Source organism: Rhinatrema bivittatum, chromosome 8 (genome assembly GCF_901001135.1).
Source record: "Rhinatrema bivittatum chromosome 8, aRhiBiv1.1, whole genome shotgun sequence".
Lineage (NCBI taxonomy): Eukaryota > Metazoa > Chordata > Amphibia > Gymnophiona > Rhinatrematidae > Rhinatrema > Rhinatrema bivittatum.
The window spans coordinates 265,456,513-265,480,537 of NC_042622.1; the positions used below are offsets into that span (position 1 = coordinate 265,456,513).

Consider the following 24,025-nt stretch of genomic DNA (forward strand, 5'->3'; position numbering starts at 1 on the left):
AACACGAAACCCGATCAGGCCTGCCTTCCTTTGTACGTTTTTTTTTGTTTTTTTTTAACTTTATAAGAAGAAAACAGAGCAGCTTAGATGAAGAGTGGCAGAGGGATCCTCCTCGGGCTCCTGGAGGTCAGGGAACTGGATCACCAGTTTTCATCTCCACTGGTTCACCAAGAGCAGATTAGGATCCCCAAGTCCTGCTTGTTCAGCCCTATGACCAGGACCTGAGAACCTCCTGGGAGAGGGGATCCGCTGCCAGCACCTGACAAGTCGCAGACTTCCAGTCTTTTTTTTTTTATTTGAGTGCCTGGCTGATTTCCCCGAGGTGCACCAGGAACAGAGGCTGGCACACGTGTGTCACCGCACGCACCACAGGCCGCATTACGCAGAATCGGAGGACCAAGGAAAACGCAAGAAACCATGGGGAGAATAAAGAGAAAAGCACCCCCAGCGATGGGGGAACGGAGAGAGAGCCAAAGGAGGACCGAAATCCTCGCCTACCTGAGAGATGTGCCGCTCCCTGTGCACTTTTGTTTTTTAATCAAAAGTTTGTTGCCTACCACCAAACAAAAACCAGGCTCTGAAGGGTCCCCGGTCCATCCCCAAGGGAGAGTACCATAGTAATGATGGCAGAAAAAGAACAAAATGGTCCATCCAGTCTGCCCAGCAAGCTTCCCAAGGTAGCAACTGCCGCTCCGTGCAGGTCACCCCCATATTTCTATTAAGGGTAGTAACTGCTGCTCCATGCAGATTACCCCCATGTTACTGTTAAGGATAGTAACTGCCGCTCTGTGCAGGTTACCCCCATGTTTCTGTTAAGGGTAGTAACTGCCGCTCCGTGCAGGTTACCCCCATGTTTCTGTTAAGGATAGTAACTGCCGCTCCCTGCAGGTTACCCCCATGTTTCTGTTAAGGGTAGTAACTGCCGCTCTGTGCAGGTTACCCCCATGTTACTGTTAAGGATAGTAACTGCCGCTCTGTGCAGGTTACCCCCATGTTTCTGTTAAGGGTAGTAACTGCCGCTCTGTGCAGGTTACCCCCATGTTACTGTTAAGGATAGTAACTGCCGCTCTGTGCAGGTTACCCCCATGTTACTGTTAAGGATAGTAACTGCCGCTCTGTGCAGGTTACCCCCATGTTACTGTTAAGGGTAGTAACTGCCGCTCCGTGCAGGTTACCCCCATGTTTCTGTTAAGGATAGTAACTGCCGCTCTGTGCAGGTTACCCCCATGTTTCTGTTAAGGGTAGTAACTGCCGCTCCTTGCAGGTTACCCCTATGTTTCTGTTAAGTGTAGAAACTGCCGCTCCATGCAGGTTACCCCCATGTTTCTGTTAAGGGCAGTAACTGCCACTCTGTGCAGGTTACCCCCATGTTTCTCTTAGGGGTAGTAACTGCCGCTCCGTGCAGGTTACCCCCATGTTTCTCTTAGGGGTAGTAACTGCCGCTCCATGCAGGTTACCCCCATGTTTCTCTTAGGGGTAGTAACTGCCGCTCTGTGCAGGTTACTCCCATGTTTCTGTTAAGTGTAGAAACTGCTGCTCCATGCAGGTTACCCCCATGTTTCTCTTAGGGGTAGTAACTGCCGCTCCTTGCAGGTTACCCCTATGTTTCTGTTAAGTGTAGAAACTGCCGCTCCATGCAGGTTACCCCCATGTTTCTGTTAAGGGCAGTAACTGCCGCTCTGTGCAGGTTACCCCCATGTTTCTCTTAGGGGTAGTAACTGCCGCTCCGTGCAGGTTACCCCCATGTTTCTCTTAGGGGTAGTAACTGCCGCTCCATGCAGGTTACCCCCATGTTTCTCTTAGGGGTAGTAACTGCCGCTCTGTGCAGGTTACTCCCATGTTTCTGATAAGGGTAGTAACTACCGCTCCGTGAAGGTTACCCCCATGTTTCTGTTAAGGGAAATGACTGCTGGTCTGTGCAGGTTAAGCTTTTTTATTTATTCCCATTCTCTTGCCTTTTAGGGATTCACAGTGTTTATCCCATGCCCCTTTGAAATCCTTCACAGTTCTGGTCTTCACCACTTCCAGGAAGGGTGTTCCAGGCATCCACCACCCTCTCAGTGAAGAAATATTTCCTGACATTGGTTCTAAGTCTTCCTCCCTGGCGTTTCAAGTTGTGACCCCAAGTTCTACTCAATTGTTTGAGAGGATTGCCAAGGAGATAAAATATGGTGACAAAACATTTTTCAGATATATCAGCGAAAAGAGAAAAGTCCAAAGTGGTATAGTGAAATTGAAAGGTGGAAATGATCAATGTGTGGAGGGAGACGAAGAAATGGCAGAAATATTAAACGAATACTTCAGTTCTGTGTTCACTAAAGAAGACCCTGGAGAAGGACCATCTCTAAACAACAAGAAACTGGAGGGAAGGGGAATAGATGAAAATCCTTTTACAGTAGAAAATGTATGGGAAGAGCTAAAGAACCTGAAAGTGGACAAAGCCATGGGGCCTGATGGGATTCATCCCAGGATACTGAGGGAGCTCAGAGATGTTCTGGCGGGTCCGCTGTGTGACCTGTTCAATAGATCCCTAGAAACGGGAGTGGTGCCGAGTGATTGGAGAAGAGCGGTGGTGGTCCCGCTTCACAAGAGTGGGAACAGAGAGGAGGCTGGCAACTACAGCCCGGTTAGCCTCACTTCAGTGGTGGGAAAAGTAATGGAGTCACTGCTGAAAGAGAGAATAGTGAAATATCTACAGTCCGGAGAATTGATGGACCAGAGGCAGCATGGATTCACCAGAGGAAGATCCTGTCAGACAAATCTGATTGACTTTTTTGACTGGGTAACCAAGGAATTGGATCAAGGAAGAGCGCTCGATGTCATCTACTTGGATTTCAGCAAAGCTTTTGATATGGTTCCGCACAGGAGACTGGTGAATAAAACGAGAAGCTTAGGAGTGAGTGCTGAGGTGGTGACCTGGATTGAAAACTGGTTGACGGACAGAAAACAATGCATGATGGTAAATGGAACTTTCTCTGAAGAGAGAGCGGTTTTAAGCGGTGTACCGCAAGGATCGGTGTTGGGACCGGTCCTGTTCAATATCTTTGTGAGCGACATTGCGGATGGGATAGAAGGTAAGGTTTGTCTTTTTGCGGATGACACTAAGATCTGCAACAGAGTGGACACGCCGGAAGGAGTGGAGAGAATGAGACGGGATTTAAGGAAGCTGGAAGAGTGGTCGAAGATATGGCAGCTGAGATTCAATGCCAAGAAGTGCAGAGTCATGCATATGGGGAGTGGAAACCTGAAAGAACTGTATTCGATGGGGGGAGAAGGGCTGATGTGCACGGAGCAGGAGAGAGACCTTGGGGTGATAGTGTCTAATGATATGAAGTCTGCGAAACAATGTGACAAGGCGATAGCAAAAGCCAGAAGAATGCTGGGCTGCATAGAGAGAGGAATAACCAGTAAGAAAAAGGAAGTGATAATCCCCTTGTACAGGTCCTTGGTGAGGCCTCACCTGGAGTACTGTGTTCAGTTCTGGAGACCGTATCTACAAAGAGACAAAGACAAGATGGAAGCGGTACAGAGAAGGGCGACCAGGAAGGTGGAGGATCTTCATCGGATGACGTACGAGGAGAGATTGAAGAATCTAAATATGTACACCCTGGAGGAAAGGAGGAGCAGAGGTGATATGATTCAGACTTTCAGATACTTGAAAAACTTTAATGATCCAAAGACAACGACAAACCTTTTCCGTTAGAAAAAAATCAGCAGAACCAGAGGTCACGAGCTGAGGCTCCAGGGAGGAAGACTAAGAACCAATGTCAGGAAATATTTCTTCACGGAAAGGGTGGTGAATGCCTGGAATGCCCTTCCGGAGAAGTGGTGAAGTCTAAAACTGTGAAGGACTTCAAAGGGGTGTGGGATAAACACTGTGGATCCATCAAGTCTAGAGGGCGTGAATAAAGTGGAGGCATTCAAACACTGCATGGAGCGGCAGTAGCCACAGCGGCATTCAAACACTGCACGGAGCAGCAGTAGCCACAGCGGCATTCAAACACTGCACGGAGCGGCAGTAGCCACAGCGGCATTCAAACACTGAACGGAGCGGCAGTAGCCACAGAGGCATTCACGGAGCGGGATGCCAGTGGCCAGTAGTTGGTGTTCCACCTTCACGGAGCAGAAGGATGGAGGGCTGCTATTTCCAAAAAAACAAAAAAATAAAACAAAAAAATAAAAACAGGGATGGGTAAGAGTATGGGGCAAGGGGGTGGCCTGCTTGTTACAGCAGTTGCTACCCCCAATTGAGCTGGATGTCACTTGGATGCAGATTCAAAGCTGCTCTCTAAATTGGGTGGAGGGGAATAAGGGTTGGAGGGTACTGGAAGCCAATAGCAAAAGGTTGGAGAGAGAAAAAGGGAAAAAAAATGGATAAAGTGCGTAGCTTGCTGGGCAGACTTGATGGGCCATATGGTCTTCTTCTGCCGTCATTTCTATGTTTCTATGTTTCCAATGGAAAAGGTTTGTTGACGACCATGGATCATTAAAACCTTTTGGGTATCTGCAGGTCTGTATCATATCCCCTCTGCTCCTCCTCTCCTCCAGGGTGTTCATATTTAGGTTCTTCAACCTCTCCTCATAAGTCATTCGATGAAGACCACCCACCATTTTGGTCGCTCATCCTGCTTCTGTCTCTTTTGAGATTTGGTCTCCAGAACTGAGCACAGTACTCCAGGTGAGGCCTCATCAAGAACCTGTACATGCGGATTATCATTTCCCTTTTCTTTCTCGATATTCCTCGCTGTATGCAGCCCAGCATTCTTCTGGCTTTGGCTATCACCTTGTCACATTGCTTCACTGACTTCCTGTCGTTAGACGCTATCACCCCAAGGTCTCTCTCCTGCTCTGTGCACATCAGCCATTCACCCCCATCGAATACAGTTCTTTCGGATTACCACACTCCAGATTCATGGCGCTGCACTTCTTGGCATTGAATCCCAGCTGCCATATCTTCGACCACCGTTCAGGCTTCCTTAAATCCCGTCTCATTCTCTGTACTCCTTCCGGCGTGTCCACTCTGTTGCAGATCTTAGTGGAGGAGGAGGAATAGCCTAGTGGTTAGAGCAGAGGGCTATGAACCAGGAGACCAGGATTCAAGTCCCGCTGTCACTGCTTGTGACCTTGGGCAAGTCACTTTACCCTCCATTGCCTCAGGTACAAACTTAGATTGTAAGCCCTCTGGGGATAGAGAAATACCTACAGTAACTGAATGTAAACTGATGTGATATCTCAGATGAATGTCTGTATATTAAAAAAAATTAAAAAAAAATCATCCACAAATAGAAAAACTTCTATCCCTTCAGCATTGTCACTCACATAGATATTGAACAGAACCAGTCCCAACACCAAACCCTGTGGCACTCCACTTATCACCATTCTCTCTTTAGAGTAGGTTCCATTTACCATCACCCGTTGTCTTCTCTCCGTCAACCAGTTTGTAATTCACGCCAACACCTTGGAGCTGACTCCCAAGGTTCTCATTTTGTTGATGAGTCTTCTATGTGGGACCATATCAAAAGCTTTTACTGTAGATAGTTCCCTCTCATTTCCTTCAGCAGAGTCTCCACCGAGGTGAGGCTAACCAGCCTTTAGTTTCCAGCCTTCTCTCTGCTCAAACTCTTCTCCAATCCCATGGCACCTCTCCCGTTCCCAGGGATCTATTGTACGGGTCACACAGCGGACCCGCCAGCACATCTCTGAGCTCCCTCAATATCCTGGGATGAACCTCATCAGGCCCCATGGCCTTGTCCACTTTCAGTTTTCCTAGCTCTTCCCATACATTATCTTCTGTAAACTGAGTTACATCTACTCCACTCCCCTCCAGTTTCTTGTTAACCAGTAGTGGGTCCTTCTCCAGGGTCTTCCTTAGTGAACACTGAACAGAAGTATTTGTTTAATATTTCTGCTAATTCATCATCTCTCTCCACCCATTGATCCTTACCCCCTTTTAGTTTCACTATACCACTGTGGATCTTTCTCCTTTCTCAGATGTATCTGAAAAATGTTTTGTCACCTCTCTTAATCTCCTTGGCAATCCTTTCCGCTGCCTGATTTTTTGCTTTCTTGATTACTTTTTTCATCTCCCTCAGTTTCACCAGATAATGCTCCCTGTGTTCCACTTTTTGGGATTCTTTATATTAATTAAAAGCTGCTTTTTTTTGCTTTTGTTACATCAGCCACCTCCTTTGAGAACCAGATTGGATTCTTATTTCTCTTACTTTTGTTTATTTTTCTAACACATAGATTTGTTGCTTTTGTAATTGCTCCTTTTAGTTTTGCTCACTGTTGTTCCACCTCCCCCATTTTCTCCCAGTCTTCAAGTTCTGCCTCCAGATATTTCCCCATTTCAGTGCAAGGTTTTCAGACCCCTGCTGAGGTTCCCTGATGGAGACGCTGAGGTACCGGGGCCACTCTATAGGACCAGTGGGAGAGGGGAAGATCTGGGAGGAGGTAATAGCAATGTTATACTGGTGAGAGAGTGATGTCTCCTCACACCTCTGTCTTCAGGGTGAGACTCCCCCTCCATGCTCCACCTTCTGATTACTGAGAGGACCCAGGGAAACCTCCCCTCCCCCACCACCTATGGGTACCCTTGTTTTAAATCTGGCCCTGCTCCGCATTATTTTTGTCAGCAGAGAGCAAGTCCAGGAGAGACCACCCTGCAGTTCTGCTGGTGATCAGGGTCTCCGGGCCTGTTCTCCATCAACTGCAGGAGGCAAAACCCCTCTCATGCTTAATAATAGGATATAAAGGGAGATCATCCTGGCACTAGAAGATAATGAATCTCTCTCATGTTCTGACAAATGGATGTTACTTTCCTTTAGCTCTCGGCACTGCTCCTTCCATCTCAATCATTGACTATCAGGACAGAGGAATCAGGGCTGTGTGTGAATCGACAGGATGGTACCCAGAGCCCGAAGTGACCTGGAGACAAGAAGATGGACAGAGCCTGACATCATTATCAGAGACAGAAACACGAGAGCACAACGGTCTGTTCAACGTCAAAACCTCCCTCCTGATGTCAACAAATCAGTACAGCAGGATTTCCTTTCGTATCAGAAATATCATCCTGAGCGAAGAGAGAGAATCAGCGATTTCTATATCAGGTGAGTGAAGGTCGCAGAGAGCAGCCTCGGTGATAGAAAGTGTTCATGTGAGGGAGACCCTAACCCGGCAGCAGGGAGGGCTTCCTGGAATCAGAACCAGAGAAGATCCTTAACTCGTCTTCCCTCACCCCCTGCACATCCTTCCTCTGCTGTATCTCCACCCTCAGTACCAGAGGCTTGAGTAAGGCCTGGGGGGGCGTCTGTGCGGCTCTTTCACAGTTAATCCTACTTCTCTTCTCAGTCATGTTTACCATGTTATTTCATTATGGTATCTAATATGTTACCCATTATGTTCTCCTTCCTGTTACTTTGTAACTATTTAATCATTTGCATTCTTTGCCTTTCTCCTTGTTGATTACACCTCCCTTGTTCATTTTAGTTTTCCTCTCTCCCCCCCTCCCCTGTTCTATGTATTTCATTTAGTTCTATGTAAACCGATATGATGTACCCACGAATACCAGCATAAAAAAAAAGCTGTTAAATAAATAAATAAACTCATGTCCCATAATGCAGGAGGGCGATGCAGAGCAAAAGCAATCTGGGAAATGTGCTAAGGGCGCTGATTAAAATGAATCTTAAAAAGTATTTCTAAAAGCATTTCCCTGTGGTCTCTGAAGAAAGATGGGAGGGAATGGCTGATTGGGTTTTCTGGTGAAAGGAGCAGAAAATTATTGCAAACCTTAAATGCAGCGTGAAGTTACTGGGCTCTGAGGCTCTTTTAATATACATAGGAAGGACGATGAGGAACCGAAGGATTCATTTTAGGTGTAATTTTCATATCTGCCCTCATGGGTACTTTCCATCCATTCTGAAAGGCGCAGTACGAGCAGTTATTCCCTGTGAGAATTGCCTCAATAGATTAAACCTGCAGAGATTTCCATCTGCTCTTTCTATGAAAATAACTTCAACCTCCCCCCTAAACATATAGTAACATAGTAATGACAGTAGAACGAGACCAAATGGTGCATCCAGTCTGCCCAAAACGTTTCTTATGGTAATAACTGCCGCTCCATGCAGGTTACCCCCATGTTTCTCTTCAGGGTAGTAACTGCCGCTCCGTGCAGGTTACCCCCATGTTTCTGTCCACATTAGTAACTGCCGCTCCGTGCAGATTACCCCCATGTTTCTGTTAAGGGTAGTAACTGCCGCTCCGTGCAGATTACCCCCATGTTTCTGTTAAGGGTAGTAACTGCCGCTCCGTGCAGGTTACCCCCATGTTTCTTTAAGGGGAGTAACTGCCGCTCTATGCAGGATACCCCCATGTTTCTGTTAAGGGTAGTAACTGCCGCTCCGTGCAGGTTACCCCCATGTTTCTGTTAAGGGTAGTAACTGCCGCTCCGTGCAGGTTACCCCCATGTTTCTTTAAGGGGAGTAACTGCCGCTCTGTGCAGGATACCCCCATGTTTCTGTCCAGATTAGTAACTGCCGCTCCGTGCAGATTACCCCCATGTTTCTGTTAAGGGTAGTAACTGCCGCTCCGTGCAGATTACCCCCATGTTTCTGTTAAGGGTAGTAACTGCCGCTCCGTGCAGGTTACCCCCATGTTTCTTTAAGGGGAGTAACTGCCGCTCTGTGCAGGATACCCCCATGTTTCTGTTAAGGGTAGTAACTGCCGCTCCATGCAGGTTACCCCCATGTTTCTGTTAAGGATAGTAACTGCCGCTCCGTGCAGGTTACCCCCATGTTTCTGTTAAGGGTAGTAACTGCCGCTCCGTGCAGGTTACCCCCACGTTTCTGTTAAGGGTAGTAACTGCCGCTCCGTGCAGGTTACCCCCACGTTTCTGTTAAGGGTAGTAACTGCTATTCCGTGCAGGTTACCCCCATGTTTCTGATCAGGGTAGTAATTGCCGCTTAGTGCAGGTTACCCCCATGTTTCTCTTCAGGGTAGTAACTGCCGCTCCGTGCAGGTTACCCCCATGTTTCTGTTCAGGGTGGTAACTGCCGCTCTGTGCAAGTTACCCCCATGTTTCTGTTCAGGGTAGTAACTGCTGCTCCGTGCAGGTTACCCCCATGTTTCTCTTCAGGGTAGTAACTGCCGCTCTGTGCAGGTTACCCCCATGTTTCTGTTCAGGGTAGTAACTGCCGCTCCGTGCAGGGTACCCCCATGTAAATGCTCTGCCTACTATATCAATCCAGCGAGGGTAGTGTCAGGAGGTTGTAGAAGAGCCAGCGATGTCTCTCACCTCATTGGCTTCCGATGGTGGAAAAAGCCAAATTTAAGTTCTTGACACTGACTTTTAAGATTCTGCATGGCTTTAGCCAAGGCAAGTCTTGCCTCCCAAATCTGCTTCACTTTTTTGAAGGAATTAATAAACATGTGGATAAAGGTGAATCGGTAGATGTAGTGTTCCTGGATTTTCAGAAGGCATTTGACAAAGTCCCTCATGAGAGGCTTCTAGGAAAAATAAAAAGTCATGGGATAGGTAGCGATGTCCTTTTGTGGATTACAAACTGGCTAAAAGGAAACAGAGAGTAGGATTAAATGGACAATTTTCTCAGTGGAAGGGAGTGGATAGTGGAGTGCCTCAGGGATCTGTATTGGGACTCTTACTTTTCAATATATTTATAAATGATCTGGAAAGAAATACGGCAAGTGAGGTTATCAAATTTGCAGATGATACAAAATTGTTCAGAGTAGTTAAATCACAAGCAGATTGTGATAAATTGCAGGAAGACCTTGTGAGACTGGAAAACTGGGCTTCCAAATGGCAAATGAAATTTAATGTGGACAAGTGCAAGGTGTTGCATATGGGGTAAAATAACCCATGCTATAATTACACAATGTTGGGTTCCATATTAGGTGCTACAACCCAAGAAAGATCTAGGCATCATAGTGGATAATACTTTAAAATCATCGGCTCAGTGTGCTGCGGCAGTCAAAAAAGCAAACAGAATGTTGGGAATTATTAGAAAGGGAATGATGAATAAAATGGAAAATGTCATAATGCCTCTGTATCGCTCCATGGTGAGACTGCAACTTAAATATTGTGTACAATTCTGGTCGCCGCATCTCAAAAAAGATATAATTGCGATGGAGAAGGTACAGAGAAGGGCTACCAAAATGATAAGAGGAATGGAACAACTCCCCTATGAGGAAAGACTAAAGAGGTTAGGACTTTTTAGCTTGGAGAAGAGACGGCTGAGGGGGGATATGATAGAGGTGTTCAAAATCATGATGTGAATTGGTTATTTACTCTTTCCGATAATAGAAGGACTAGGGGGCACTCCATGAAGTTAGCATGTGGCACATTTAAAACTAATCAGAGAAAGTTCTTTTTTACTCAACGCACAATTAAACTCTGGAATTTGTTGCCAGAGGATGTGGTTAGTGCAGTTAGTATAGCTGTGTTTAAAAAAGGATTGGATAAGTTTTTGGAGGAGAAGTCCATTACCTGCTATTAATTAAGTTGACTTAGATAATAACCACCATTACCTGCTATTAATTAAGTTGACTTAGATAACTTAGATAATAACCACCACAACCACCATGACTTAGATAATAACCACCACCATTACTAGCAACAAGATTAAATGATTTCTTTGCTTCGGTGTTTACTGAAGAGGATGTTGGGGAGGTACCCATAAATGGAGAAGGTTTTCATGGGTAATGATTCAGATGGACTGAATCAAATCACGGTGAACCTAGAAGATGTGGTAGGCCTGATTGACAAACTGAAGAGTAGTAAATCACCTGGACCAGATGGTATACACCCCAGAGTTCTGAAGGAACTAAAAAATGAAATTTCAGACCTATTAGTAAAAATTTGTAACTTATCATTAAAATCATCCATTGTACCTGAAGACTGGAGGATAGCAAATGTAACCCCAATATTTAAAAAGGGCTCCAGGGGCGATCCGGGAAACTACAGACCGGTTAGCCTGACTTCAGTGCCAGGAAAAATAGTGGAAAGTGTTCTAAACATCAAAATCACAGAACATATAGAAAGACATGGTTTAATGGAACAAAGTCAGCATGGCTTTACCCAGGGCAAGTCTTGCCTCACAAATCTGCTTCACTTTTTTGAAGGAGTTAATAAACATGTGGATAAAGGTGATCCGGTAGATATAGTATACTTGGATTTTCAGAAGGCATTTGACAAAGTTCCTCATGAGAGGCTTCTAGGAAAAGTAAAAAGTCATGGGATAGGTGGCGATGTCCTTTCGTGGATTGCAAACTGGCTAAAAGACAGGAAACAGAGAGTAGGATTAAATGGGCAATTTTCTCAGTGGAAGGGAGTGGACAGTGGAGTGCCTCAGGGATCTGTATTGGGACCCTTACTTTTCAATATATTTATAAATGATCTGGAAAGAAATATGACGAGTGAGATAAACAAATTTGCAGATGACAGAAAATTGTTCAGAGTCGTTAAATCACAAGCAGATTGTGATAAATTGCAGGAAGACCTTGTGAGACTGGAAAATTGGGCATCCAAATGGCAGATGAAATTTAATGTGAATAAGTGCAAGGTGATGCATATAGGGAAAAATAACCCATGCTATAGTTACACAATGTTGGGTTCCATATTAGGTGCTACAACCCAAGAAAGAGATCTAGGTGTCATAGTGGATAACACATTGAAATCGTCGGTGCAGTGTGCTGCGGCAGTCAAAAAAGCAAACAGAATGTTGGGAATTATTAGAAAAGGAATGGTGAATAAAACGGAGGATGACATAATGCCTCTGTATCGCTCCATGGTGAGACCACACCTTGAATACTGTGTACAATTCTGGTCGCCGCATCTCAAAAAAGATATAATTGCGATGGAGAAGGTACAGACAAGGGCTACCAAAATGATAAGGGGAATGGAACAACTCCCCTATGAGGAAAGACTAAAGAGGTTAGGACTTTTCAGCTTGGAGAAGAGACAACTGAGGAGGGATATGATAGAGGTGTTTAAAATCATGAGAAGTCTAGAACGGGTAGATGTGAATCGGTTATTTACTCTTTCGGATAGTAGAAAGACTAGGGGGCACTCCATGAAGTTAGCATGGGGCACATTTAAAACTAATCGGAGAAAGTTCTTTTTTACTCAACGCACAATTAAACTCTGGAATTTATTGCCAGAGAATGTGGTTAGTGCAGTTAGTATAGCTGTGTTTAAAAAAGGATTGGATAAGTTCTTGGAGGAGAAGTCCATTATCTGCTATTAAGTTCACTTAGAGAATAGCCACTGCCATTAGCAATGGTAACATGGAATAGACTTAGTTTTTGGGTACTTGCCAGTTTCTTATGGCCTGGATTGGCCACTGTTGGAAACAGGATGCTGGGCTTGATGGACCCTTGGTCTGATCCAGTATGGCATGTTCTTATGTCATACCCTGTATATTCATGGGGGAGAGTCTGAGCACTGGATCTGTTTGTAGCCATTCATGACTGGGGGTCTCCCTCCATGATGATGCAGCACATTCATTCCTCCGTCAGTATCCGGATCTCGTAGAAGCTCCTGATGTCTCCCCCTGTCCCGCACCTTCTCTTCCCTGAATCTAACAGCATTCTCTACAAATCCTTTTGACATTTTCAGATTAAGACTCAAATATTCATTATGTAATCCAAGAATAATTTAAAGTTCACATCCTCTGGTCTCCTTTTGTTTCAGATGAACTTTTCCTGCGGGTCTCCCGTTGGATGGTCTCTCTCTCCATCATTCTGGGATCTGTGCTGATCTTCTGTGGTTTGCTGGTTGCGTTGGTTGTTTACCACTTGAGGAAGGAGCGCAAAGAGAAAGGTAATATAGCCCCGAACCCTGGCAGTCAGGGCTGGTGCTACCATTAAGGCAAACTAGGTGGTTGCCCAGAGTGTCAAATGTTTGGGGGCAGCAAAATCCCACCAGCACAAGGCTCATAAGGGAAAAGCCAATACTGTAAAAGAAGGATGACTAGAACCAATGAAAAGATGAAATGAAAATACTGATTACTTTTTCTGGTCTTAATCTGACTACAGCAGAAGAAATAAATATCACTGTGTCCCAAGAAACAGACTGGAAGACGGTCTGTCAAAGACAGAAGGCAAAACAAAACAAGATAGACCAGTTGTGTTAGATTGATGATACTTAATCGCACATACATTGTGATAAAAGAGCCCAACTCTAGCCGAGTTTCACACAGCGGCTGCTTCAGGGGCTTTTAAAAGAAGTTTTTGCTTCAATATTTCAATATCTGAAAGTGCAAATTCTGGTATGATAAAAGGATTATAAGATTCCGGCAGAGTCAATCTCAGATACAGTTCCCCTGAAGCAGCCGTTGTGGAAACTCAGCCAGAATTGGGCTCTTTTATCACAGTATATGTGCAAATAAATATCATCAGTCTAACACGACTAGTCTGTCTCGTTTTGTTCTGCCTTCAGGATTTTGAAAATCCACTCCCCCGGTCACCTGGGATGATCCTGAGAGCAGGAGGTAGCATCTTTGGCCCCAGGATGAGCTGGGAGGTATCTTCCCTGTCCAAGGACACATGAGGGGGAAGATTTGATAGTCTTTGACCACAATAAGAGCCTAGAAAGCTGCAGAGGGGATGGGACAGTAGATAGGGGAGGGAAAGGTGAGAGAGGGCTGCAGAGGAAGGATTGGAGATGGAGAGAGAAAACTGCATCTGGGTGGGCTGAGGGGAGGGAAGAGGATACTGAGATGGTAGCAAGGTGTGAACTCACCTTGTAATGCCCCTCCTGACCCACAAGCAAATAATTCATTTAAATCCAGGTGAGGAAGTCCTGGAGGAAGGTTCAGATCTCTGTTACTGTCTGTGTGCACTGATTCTCTCTTCTTGTGTTTTCTTGTAGCAAATCTTTCTGCAGATGTTGGTAAGTAATTTTATAATTATTTACTGTGCCTGAAACAATTCCAGTTCCCGTCTTGCCCCATTATCCCCACATTTCCCAGTTTATAAATAGCTTAGACAGGGCCGCTTTAACCACTTATCACAAGGGGACCCTTGCATAAAGTTTAGCACAGGGCCGCCTTGTGATTTTCCCAGCTTGATCCCAACCCCATGTCAGGAACAGAGAAGCATTAGACTGCTGCACAATTTATTTTAAAGCAGTGTTTCTCATGCATGAATGATTAGTTACAAAAGCTTTGCTTCTTTTCCTCTTCATCCTGCAGGCCAGTCTGTACTGATGGTATTTCCCTGCTGGCCAGCAGGTGGAGACAGAGAACTTATTCATGCTACATGTATTCTGGGATAGCCGGGCAAGTTCTCCAGTAGTTCTCTGCTTCCAAGCTGGTGGTAGGCAGGGATAACTGGAGCTTATCAAAAAAAGAAGGTCTTGTTTGTATGCCTCTCACTTTTTCTCTGTCTTTTCTTATGTGTTTCTTATTCGTCTTCTCCCCGGGCAAGGGTGCTTGAAGGGAAAAAGCAGGTAGGGCCGAGACTAACAGGAAATGGGACATCATCATCAGCAGGAGAAAAGTACCCAGAATAGAGAGAGCCAGGGACTGCATAGGGCAGGTCCTTGAAGGCGGTGAGATGCGCTCTTAGGGAGTGCATAGGAACAACCCCCCACTCCTCGCTCTCATGGCCGAGAGAGGCCAGAAGTGCTTGCACTGTGGGGAGAAGATGGCAGAGCCCCCATTACAGGCTCCTTTTGCCTCAGCTGTGATCACCCCCACTCACAAGAAAAGCAGGCACATCGGGGAAACTAAGGCAGGAGCAGGCCGCTGCTAGAGGAGCTGTCCACGCCAGATAGGGGAAGAGCAGGCAGCATGAACAGAGTGCTCAGGGCAGGGCGACTCTGCCAGTGCTCCGGGCACAATTAATATAGCAGCCTCCCCCGCAGGCCAGGAATCTCCAGAGCTAGAGGAGAACTCTCAGTTCTCAAAGGAATTCACCCTACGTTTGCACCAAGCATTATATGAAAATGAGGACCAGGGGTCAGGAGGAGAGACCGCAGAGCAGAGGGCTTGGGGGTATAAAGACTCAGGAGAGGAAATAGAAACATAGAAATGATGGCAGAAGAAGACGAAACAGCCCATCTAGTCTGCCCAGCAAGCCTTTGCACTCTTTTTTTTTTCTCCTCTCTCATACTTATCTGTTACTCTTGGCCCTTAGTAACCTTTTGGTTCTGTATCCCTTCCACCCCCACTGTAATGGAACTGCATCTAAGTGAATATCTAGCTTAATTAGTTAGGGATAGTAACCGCCGCAATAAGCCAGCTACACCCATGCTTGTTTACCCAGTCTATGTAATTCAGTCCTTGTTGGTTGTTGTCTGTATATAGATCCACTTTTCTTCATTCCCCCTGCCATTGAAGCAGAGAGCTATACTGGATAGGCATTGAAAGTGAAGTATCGGCTTGTTTAGTTAGGAATAGTAACCGCCGTAACCAGCAAGCTACTCCCTGCATTTTTTTGTGAGTGGAAATCCTTTTTTTTTTCCACATTACCTCTTGCCGTTGAAGCTTAGAGCAATGTTGGCATCGCATTAACTGTGTGTATGTTTATTGAATAAGGGTATTATCTCCAGGTAATAGCCGTCATTGGTATTATCTCCAGGTAGTAGCCGTCATTCCCGCGAGCCACCCACTCTTCATACACATCCTCTAGACTTTATAGATCCACAGTGTTTAACCCACGCCCCTTTGAATTCCTTCACAGTTCTGGTCTTCACCACTTCCTTCGGAAGGGCATTCCAGGCATCCATCACCCTCTCTGTGAAGAAATACTTCCTCATATTGGTTCTGAACCTTCCTCCCTGGAGCTTTAAATTGTGACCCCTGGTTCTGCTGATTTTTTTCCGTTATCTTTGGGTCATTAAAACCTTTCAAGTATCTGAAAGTGTGTATCATATCACCTCTGCTCCTCCTTTCCTCCAGGGTGTACATATTTAGATTCTTCAATCTCTCCTCATAAGTCATTCGATGATGACCATCCACCTGTTTGGTCGCCCTTCTCTGTACCGCCTCCATCCTGTCTCTGTCCCTTTGTAGATACGGTCTCCAGAACTGAACACAGTACTCCAGGTGAGATCTCACCAAGGTCCTGTACAAGGGGATAATCACTTCCCTTTTCTTACTCGATATTCCTCTCTCTATGCAGCCCAACATTCTTTTGGTTTTAGCTATTGCCTTGTCACATTGTTTTGCCGACTTCAGATCATTAGTCACTATCATCCTTAGGTCTCTCTCCTGCTCCATGCACATCAGCCCTTCACCCCCCAACGCATATATTTCTTTCGGATTTCCACACCCCATATGCATGACTCTGTACTTCTTGGCATTGAATCTCAGCTACCATATCTTCGACCATTCTTCCAGCTTCCTTAAATCCCGTCTCATTCTCTCCACTCCTTCCGGCGTGTCTACTCTTTTGCAGATCTTAGTGTCATCCACAAAAAGACAAACCTTACCTTCTATCCTGTCCGCAATGTCGTTCACAAAGATATTGAACAGGACCGGTCCCAACACCGATCCTTGCGGCACTCAGCTAAACACTGCTCTCTCTTCAGAATAAGTTCCATTTACCATCACACATTGTCTTCTGTCCGTCAACCAGTTTGCAATCCAGGCTACCACCTTGGCACTCACTCCTAAGCTTCTCATTTTATTCACCAGCCTCCTGTGCGGGATCATATCAAAAGCTTTGCTGAAATCCAAGTAGATGACATCAAGTGCTCTTCCTTGATCCAATTCCTTGGTTACCCAGTCAAAAAAGTCAATCAGATTTGTCTGACAGGATCTTCCCCTGGTGAATCCATGTTGCTTCTGGTCCAGCAATTCATCAGACTGTAGATAGTTCACTATTCTTTTTTTCAGCAGTGACTCCATCACTTTACCCACCACTGAGGTGAGGCTAACCGGCCTGTAGTTTCCAACCTCCTCTCTGCTCCCACTTTTGTGAAGCGGGACCACCACCGCTCTTCTCCAATCACTCGGCATTACTCCCGTTTCTAGTGATCTATTGAACATGTCATGCAGCAGACCCGCCAGCACATCTCTGAGCTCCCTCAGTATCCTGGGATGAACCTCATCAGGCCCCATGGCTTTGTCCACTTTCAGTTTTCCCAGCTCTTCCCATACATTCTCTTCTGTAAACGGCGTTACATCTACTCCACTCCCCTCCAGTTTCTTGTTAACTAGTGACGGTCCTTCTCCTGGGTCCTCTTTAGTGAACACCGAACTGAAGTATTTGTTTAGTATTTCTGCCATTTCTTCGTCTCTCTCTACACATTCATCTTTTTCACCTTTCAATTTCACTATATCACTTGGAACTTTTCTCCTTTCTCTGATGTATCTGAAAAATGTTTTGTCACCTCTCCTTACCTCTTTGGCAATCCTTTCTTCTACTTGACATTTTGCCATCTTGATTACTTTCTTAGACTCCCTCAGGTGTACCAGATATTCTTCTTTGTGCTCCTCCCTTTGGGATCCTTTATTATTTATTTATTTATTTAAATTATTTTAATATACCGATGCTCAAGACAAAGTCTTATCGTACCGGTTTTCAGTATAACCAGGGGAAACCAATAACCAGAAGCGAGAAAGTTACAATGAACAGGGTTTACAAAGGACAATTGAAAGAAGAAGAATTAGTTTAAACAGAGCTCTCCTAAGAGTAAAACGAAATAGTACACCATTGATTAGCATGGATAGTTAACTGAGTGGTTCAAGCATAACAGTTCTTTTCTATAATAGTTGGGGGAAGAATTTGTCAGGGGTAGGCTTGAGAGAACAGCCAAGTTTTCAGTTTCTTTCTAAAGGAGAGCAGACATTGTTCCTGGTGAAGATCTGTGGGAAGTGTGTTCCATAGTTGCGGTCCCACGGTGGACAGTACTCGTTTTTGGAAGGACTTGTGAATGACAGATTTATGAGGGGGTGCCTAGAGAGTTCCTTTGTGTGCGGATCTAATCGGCCTGTTGGAAGTATGGGGTTCGAGTGGGATTGTTAGTTGGAAAGAGGAATGATGATAGATGGTTTTATGGATGATGGTCAGTGACTTGAACAGTGTTCTATAGTGGATGGGAAGCCAGTGTAGGTTTTTTAGTATCGGTGTGATGTGGTCTTTACGTCATGAATTTGTGAGGATCCTGGCTGCGGCATTTTGCAGCATCTGTAGAGGTTTAGTTGTGGAGGTGGGGAGGTGGGGAGGCCGAGCATTAGCGTGTTGCAGTAGTCAATCTTTGAAAATAGTATGGCTTGGAAGACTGAACGGTAATCTTGAAAGTGTAGGAGAGGTCTTAGCTGCTTTAGAACATGCAGCTTATAGAAGCATTCCTTTGTGGTGTTGTGAATGAATTTTTTGAAGTTCATTCTGGTGTCCAGAATCACCCCGAGGTCTCTCACTTGAGATGTTGATGGTAAGATTGGGTTGCAGACAAGGGGGTTCTTTTCATTAGGAGTGATGACGAGGAGTTCAGTTTTGGAAGTATTAAGTACCAGGTTGAGACTAGAGAGTAGGAGGTTGATGGAGTGAAGGCAGCTGTTCCAGTTTAGGGTGCTGGAGAGGGGTTCCGTGATGGGGATTAAGATCTGTACGTCATCGGCGTAGATAAAGTGTGTAAGGTTGACACTTTCTAGTAGCTGGCATAGAGGTCGCAGGTAGATATTAAACAGTGTAGGTGATAAAGAGGAACCCTGGGGCACTCCTTGATTGGAGTGGACAGGGTGGGATTCTTTATCATTTATTCTGACTTTGTAGTGCCGGTTGTTGAGGAAGGATTTGAGCCAGATGAGGGCAGATCCTGTGATACCGATTTCAGTTAGCCGTTTGATAAGGATTGAATGATTTACAGTATCGAACGCTGCTGATATGTCGAGAAGAGCCAGAAGATACGATTGGCCTTTGTCAAGACCCATCAGGATTTTGTCTGTTAACGAGAGTAAGAGTGATTCCATGTTTAATCGTTTCCGGAAACCGAATTGAGAGGGGTAAAGTATGTTATGGGAGTCAAGGTAATCTATGAGTCGGTTGTTGACCAGTTTTTCCATTAGCTTGGCGATAAATGATAAGTTGGCAATGGGGCGGAAGTTTACCGGGTTGGCTGGGTCCAAGTTAGGTTTTTTTAGTAGTGGTTTTAGAGAAGCTGTTTTTAATGTGTCCGGGACAGATCCTTGAGTAAGGGAGCAATTTATAATGTCGGCCAGCAGTTTGGCTATGGTGTTAGCGATAGTAAGTAAGAGTTTGGTGGGTATCTGGTCTGTTGGATGTGACGAAGGCTTCATTTTCTTGATTAAAGGTTCGATCTCCAGTGATGATGTGAGTTCGAATGATTCCAGCATCGGTTTATAGGTGGATGGGGCAGAGTTTAGAGCAGGCGGAGGCTTGGATGTTTGGTGTGGTTATGGTAGTGGTCATATTTGCGAGTAAGTTTTTGATCTTGTTTATATTTCTTGAATGTCCCCCCCCCCCTGCCCTGGGTGAGTCAGATGGGGAACCCAGAGAAGGAGGCCCCTCTGAAGAATCTGAACTAGAGGAAGAGGCAGGAGAGGGGAAGGACGACACAATCAGGTCCCTCATACATAGTCATGCAGACCTTGAGTCTGTAAGAGGCTCGCAGGGAGAGCCCTTCCTCCAAGGCATGAGAAGACCATCCACAATGTTCCCTTTACATCCGGCCTCAGAGAGATGAGAAAGGTGGAATGGGCAAGGCAGATCATGGGCACACTTTATCCATTGCAGCAGACTGAAGTGAACAGGCTGTCTGAACTGCCTAAAGGGGATATACCAGTCACTGCTGTAACAAGGAAGATGATCCCAGGGGAAGGGGCATGGCCCTCAGGGATGCACAGGACAGGAAAACAGAAAAACCTTCTTTAAAAAAAAAAAAAAAAAAAAAAAGGCCTTTGAGATCGCTAGCCTTTCCCTGCAAGCTGCGACCTGTGGGAAATATATAGCTAGGGCATTGGTGAATTGGTTGCAGCAGAACAGTGAGAAAGTGCGGGAACCAGGGGAGGAATCACAGGAACCAGTGGAGGTAGCGTGGGAACCAGTGGAGGGTAGTGCGGGATCCAGTCGAGGTGGGAATCGGCATTCCTAGCAGATTCTCTGTATTTAGTCAGAACCTCATCCAAACAGTGCTGCTGCTATGACCACCATAATTTTGGAGAATGTTCTGGGGGCGGATGCCAGGCTGAAAGGCAATGCCCGGAAGTGATAATGGAGGCCCAGAACCACAAAGCCTAGGAAACGCTGGTGGTCTTGATGGATTGGGATATGAAGGTAGACCTCTGGGAGGTCCAGGGATGTTAAGAGCTCTCCCGGTTGCACTGCCATTATGACGGAGCAAAGAGTTTCCATGCAGAAGTGAATTACCCGCCGATGACGATTGGCACTGTTGAGATCCAGGATGATGTAAATGAACCCTCCTTCTTGGGTATGATGAAATAGATGGAATAACGCCTTGTTTTTTCCTGGGGTGTAGGTACTGGGGCTATAGCCCTCAAGCTGAGGAGCCTTATCAACATGGATTCCACTGCCAGATTTTTGTGCTGGGAGTGGCAGGGTGATATCATGAACATGCCCAAAGGAATGCTGTGAAATTCTAGAGCATATCCTTCTCATATGATGTCCAGTACCCATCTGTCCAACGTGATCTTGACCCACCTCTGATAGAAGAGGGATAGTCTGCCCCCTGTCTCTTTGTCCCGTGGCTGGATCGGCCAAACTTCATTGGGAAATTCTGGATTGAACCTGAGCCCAAACCAGTCCCTCTTTTTGGTTGTCAACTCTGAAAGGACTGAGACCTTCCGAAGGGCCACGATATCTGAAATGATGAGTTTCTGTAGGGCCAGAAATGCTGGGAGTCCCTGGCCTGACCACGTATGGGCGAGAGGCACTGTGACCTCTTTTTCTCATCTTCCAGTAGCCGAGGCACTGAAATTTCACCCCATTTACTGGCTAACTTTTCCAATTTGCTTCTGAATAGAAGGGATCCCTTAAAAGGTATCTTTGTGAGGTTTGCCTTATGAGATCACATCCGCTGACCAATTTCACAGCCATAGCTGTCTTCTGGCCGCCACAACTGAGGCTACTTCTCTGGCCGAGGTATGAACTAGGTCAGAGCTTGCCGCGGTGGGCTTCATCACCTATCTGGGATGCACCCCTGAGCTATCTGCCTCTCTTGAGAGAAGCAGACATGAATGAGGCACCAGGACACCAGGATGCAATCTGCAGTGTCATTGCTGTCACATCAAAGACATGCTTAAGGATGGACTCCAACCGCCTATCGTGTGCATCCTTCAAGGTCACTCCTCCCTCTACTGACATAGTTGTTCACTTTGAGACGGTGCAGACCAGGGCGTCCACTTTAGTCTCCCTGGCCACTGGGTCCAGACACAGGCACTCTTTGGGTCCAGAGGGTATAAGGGCTTCAAGGCCCGACCTCCTTTAAAATTGGTTTCCGGGGCATCTCACTCCAGATCAATCAACTTCTGGATGGCTTCCAGCATCAGGAAATAGCAAGAGGTTTTCCAAAGAGACACTCACAATAAAGCTCTGGAATTTGTTGCCAGAGGATGTGGTTAGTGTAGTTAGTGTAGCTGGATTCAAAAAAGGTTTGGATAAGTTCTTGGAGGAGAAGTCCATTACCTGTTATTAATCAAGTTTACTTAGGGAATAGCCACTGCTATTAATTGCATCAGTAGCATGCAATCTTCTTGGTGTTTGGGTAATTGCCAGGGTCTTGTGGCCTGGTTTGGCCTCTGTTGGAAACAGGATGCTGGGCTTAATGGACCCTTGGTCTGATCCAGCATGGCAATTTCTTATGTTCTTCTTTGGTTCTTTGGTCTTCAGGATCTGGGAGACCAGGGCCGGAAATTCATCTCAGTGGAAAAAAATGTAGCATGGTTCAGTATGGCTCCAGGCCTGGAAGGATTTCCCCATCCTCCAATGATTCTGCATCTTCATTGTCGTCCGTGGTGTCTGCTTCCCTATCAGGGATACCCTTGGTGAAGCGAGACTTGTCCCGAGACACGCTGATAGGGCTGGGAGGAGGAGACCTTCCCAGATGGGGCTCAGACCGGGCAGGGGCAGCAGCTGACTACGCCTGAACAAAAGCTTGAAGGCCCTGAAAGAATTCCACCCAAGAGAAGGTCGCCGGGTCCATGCCTAGGCTAGGAGGAACTGGGGTATGTGCCACTGAACTTCCTTCTCCCAGGGAGGAAACAGCCCCTGGATTGCTCAGATCCATGGTGCTACTAGATAAGGTCATGGTTGACCCCTCCTCCGACTGGGTGGGGCCGAGCTTGGAGAAGCTTTTGAGAGTCTGGTCCTCCCTGAGCCTCCTCACAGTGCTGACACAAGAAGGATTCTAGATCAGACCGTGCAGTCCTAATATGTCAGGCAGCACAGAGGGTGTCGATTGTGCTTCTTTGCTGTCGGAGCCATAGTTCACTGTAGCTTGTGCGGTCAGCCAGTTAGCGCCTGAGCTCAAGCGCACACAACAGGTCCTTCCTACACAGAGTCTGAATCGGGGCCTACCCCATCGGGGAGGCTGCTCAACATGCTTGGAAACCCCCTTCCTTTGCCCTATCAGTAGACTGAAGCCCTTCAACGTCTCTGAATTGAAAGAGTTATTTACTTACCCGGGCTCAGCGCTTATCAGCTGAGTACAGAGGCAGTCTCCGGCTGCGGGGGGAGAGGTCTTAGGCTGTCACCACCACGCTCGGCTTCTTGCACCCACTATCTTTCAGCTGCTTCAGCAGGAAAGTCCACGCCGGGAACTGGCTACTGGAGCAAGGCACACCTCTGAAGGATCTAGGAAATCGCCTCAGGAATTCTCATCTGGGGGGAGGTATCGCCACAGGAGAGCAGGGCTAAATCTTTCTCCAATTCAAAGGTAAAATGTCCTCTTTAAGGAGTATGGCAATCCCAATAGGGAAAGCATGTCCACATCTGCTAGGAGACAGAGAAAAACTGAATGGATGAGGTCATTGCAGGGGTTTAGCTAGGATTTTATTTATTTATTTATTTAACACTTTTCTATACCAACCTTCATGAATAAATTCATATCAAATCGGTTTACATGTTACAAGGGGTATAACTTAATCAACCATTTAAAAAGAGGCGAAAGTTACATATAACAAGGAGGCAGAACTTGGGGTGGCTAAGGTAGTTGGAGGCGAAGGACAGCATAACTGAATAAACTTAAGAGAAAACCAAGAAATGAAGGCATAAATATAACGTATAAGCTAGGCGGGGCGCCTAGTCAGGTAAGCAGAGTCCGGTATGGTAGAGTATTGATGGTTTTGAAGTTAAGGGAAGGCTTGGAGGAAAAGCCAAGTCTTAAGTTTTTTTCGAAATGTTAGAGGGCAGGGTTCTAGCCTGAGGTCTGTAGGCATGTTATTCCAAATGGCTGGGCCAGCTGTAGAGAATACTCATTCTTTGGTGGTTGATAGACGCGTGGATTTCGTTGGGGGGACTTGCAGGGTACCTTTATAGGCTTCTCTGATGGGTCTTGAGGATGAGTATGATTTGAGTGGGATCTGGAGTTCTAGTTGTTGCTGATTGTGAATGATTTTGTGGATTGTGGTGGGGGCCTTGTGTAAAATTCTGTATTTTATTAGCAGCCAATCAAGGTTCCGGAGTATGAGAGTGATGTGTGTTCCCCGGTTGGTGTTGGTTAAGATTCTAGCCGCTGCATTTTGGAACATCTGTAATGGTTTGATGGAAGAGATGGGGAGCCCGAGGAGGAGAGCGTTGCAGTAGTTTTGGAGAAGAGCGTGACTTGGAGGACAGTCCTAAAATCCTGGGTTTGAGCCTTTTCATAACTTGTAGTTTATAAAAACAATCCTTGGTAGTGTTGTTGATGGATTTCTTTAGATTCAGATAGTTATCGAGGATTACTCCTAGGTCCCTTACTTGCGTGATCTGGGTGTTGGGAGATGTCGGATGGGCTAGGACCGTGTGGTCGGAGGAGATGAGAAGGAGTTCTGTCTTGGCCGCATTGCGAACCAGGTTCAAGCTGGTGAGGAGGCCGTTAATAGAT

General features: G+C 46.0%; 1 protein-coding gene across 1 annotated transcript in view; it reads left to right on the forward strand.

Moving 5' to 3' along the window:
* The window catches only part of LOC115098354 (butyrophilin subfamily 1 member A1-like), a 59,462-nt gene that overhangs the window by 25,225 nt on the left and 10,212 nt on the right, over positions 1-24,025 (forward strand). The window contains exons 4-6 of the mRNA XM_029614896.1: positions 6,828-7,109; positions 12,707-12,835; positions 13,886-13,906. Of these exons, the coding sequence (XP_029470756.1) occupies positions 6,828-7,109; positions 12,707-12,835; positions 13,886-13,906 (432 nt within the window). The remainder of the gene's footprint in view (positions 1-6,827; positions 7,110-12,706; positions 12,836-13,885; positions 13,907-24,025) is intronic.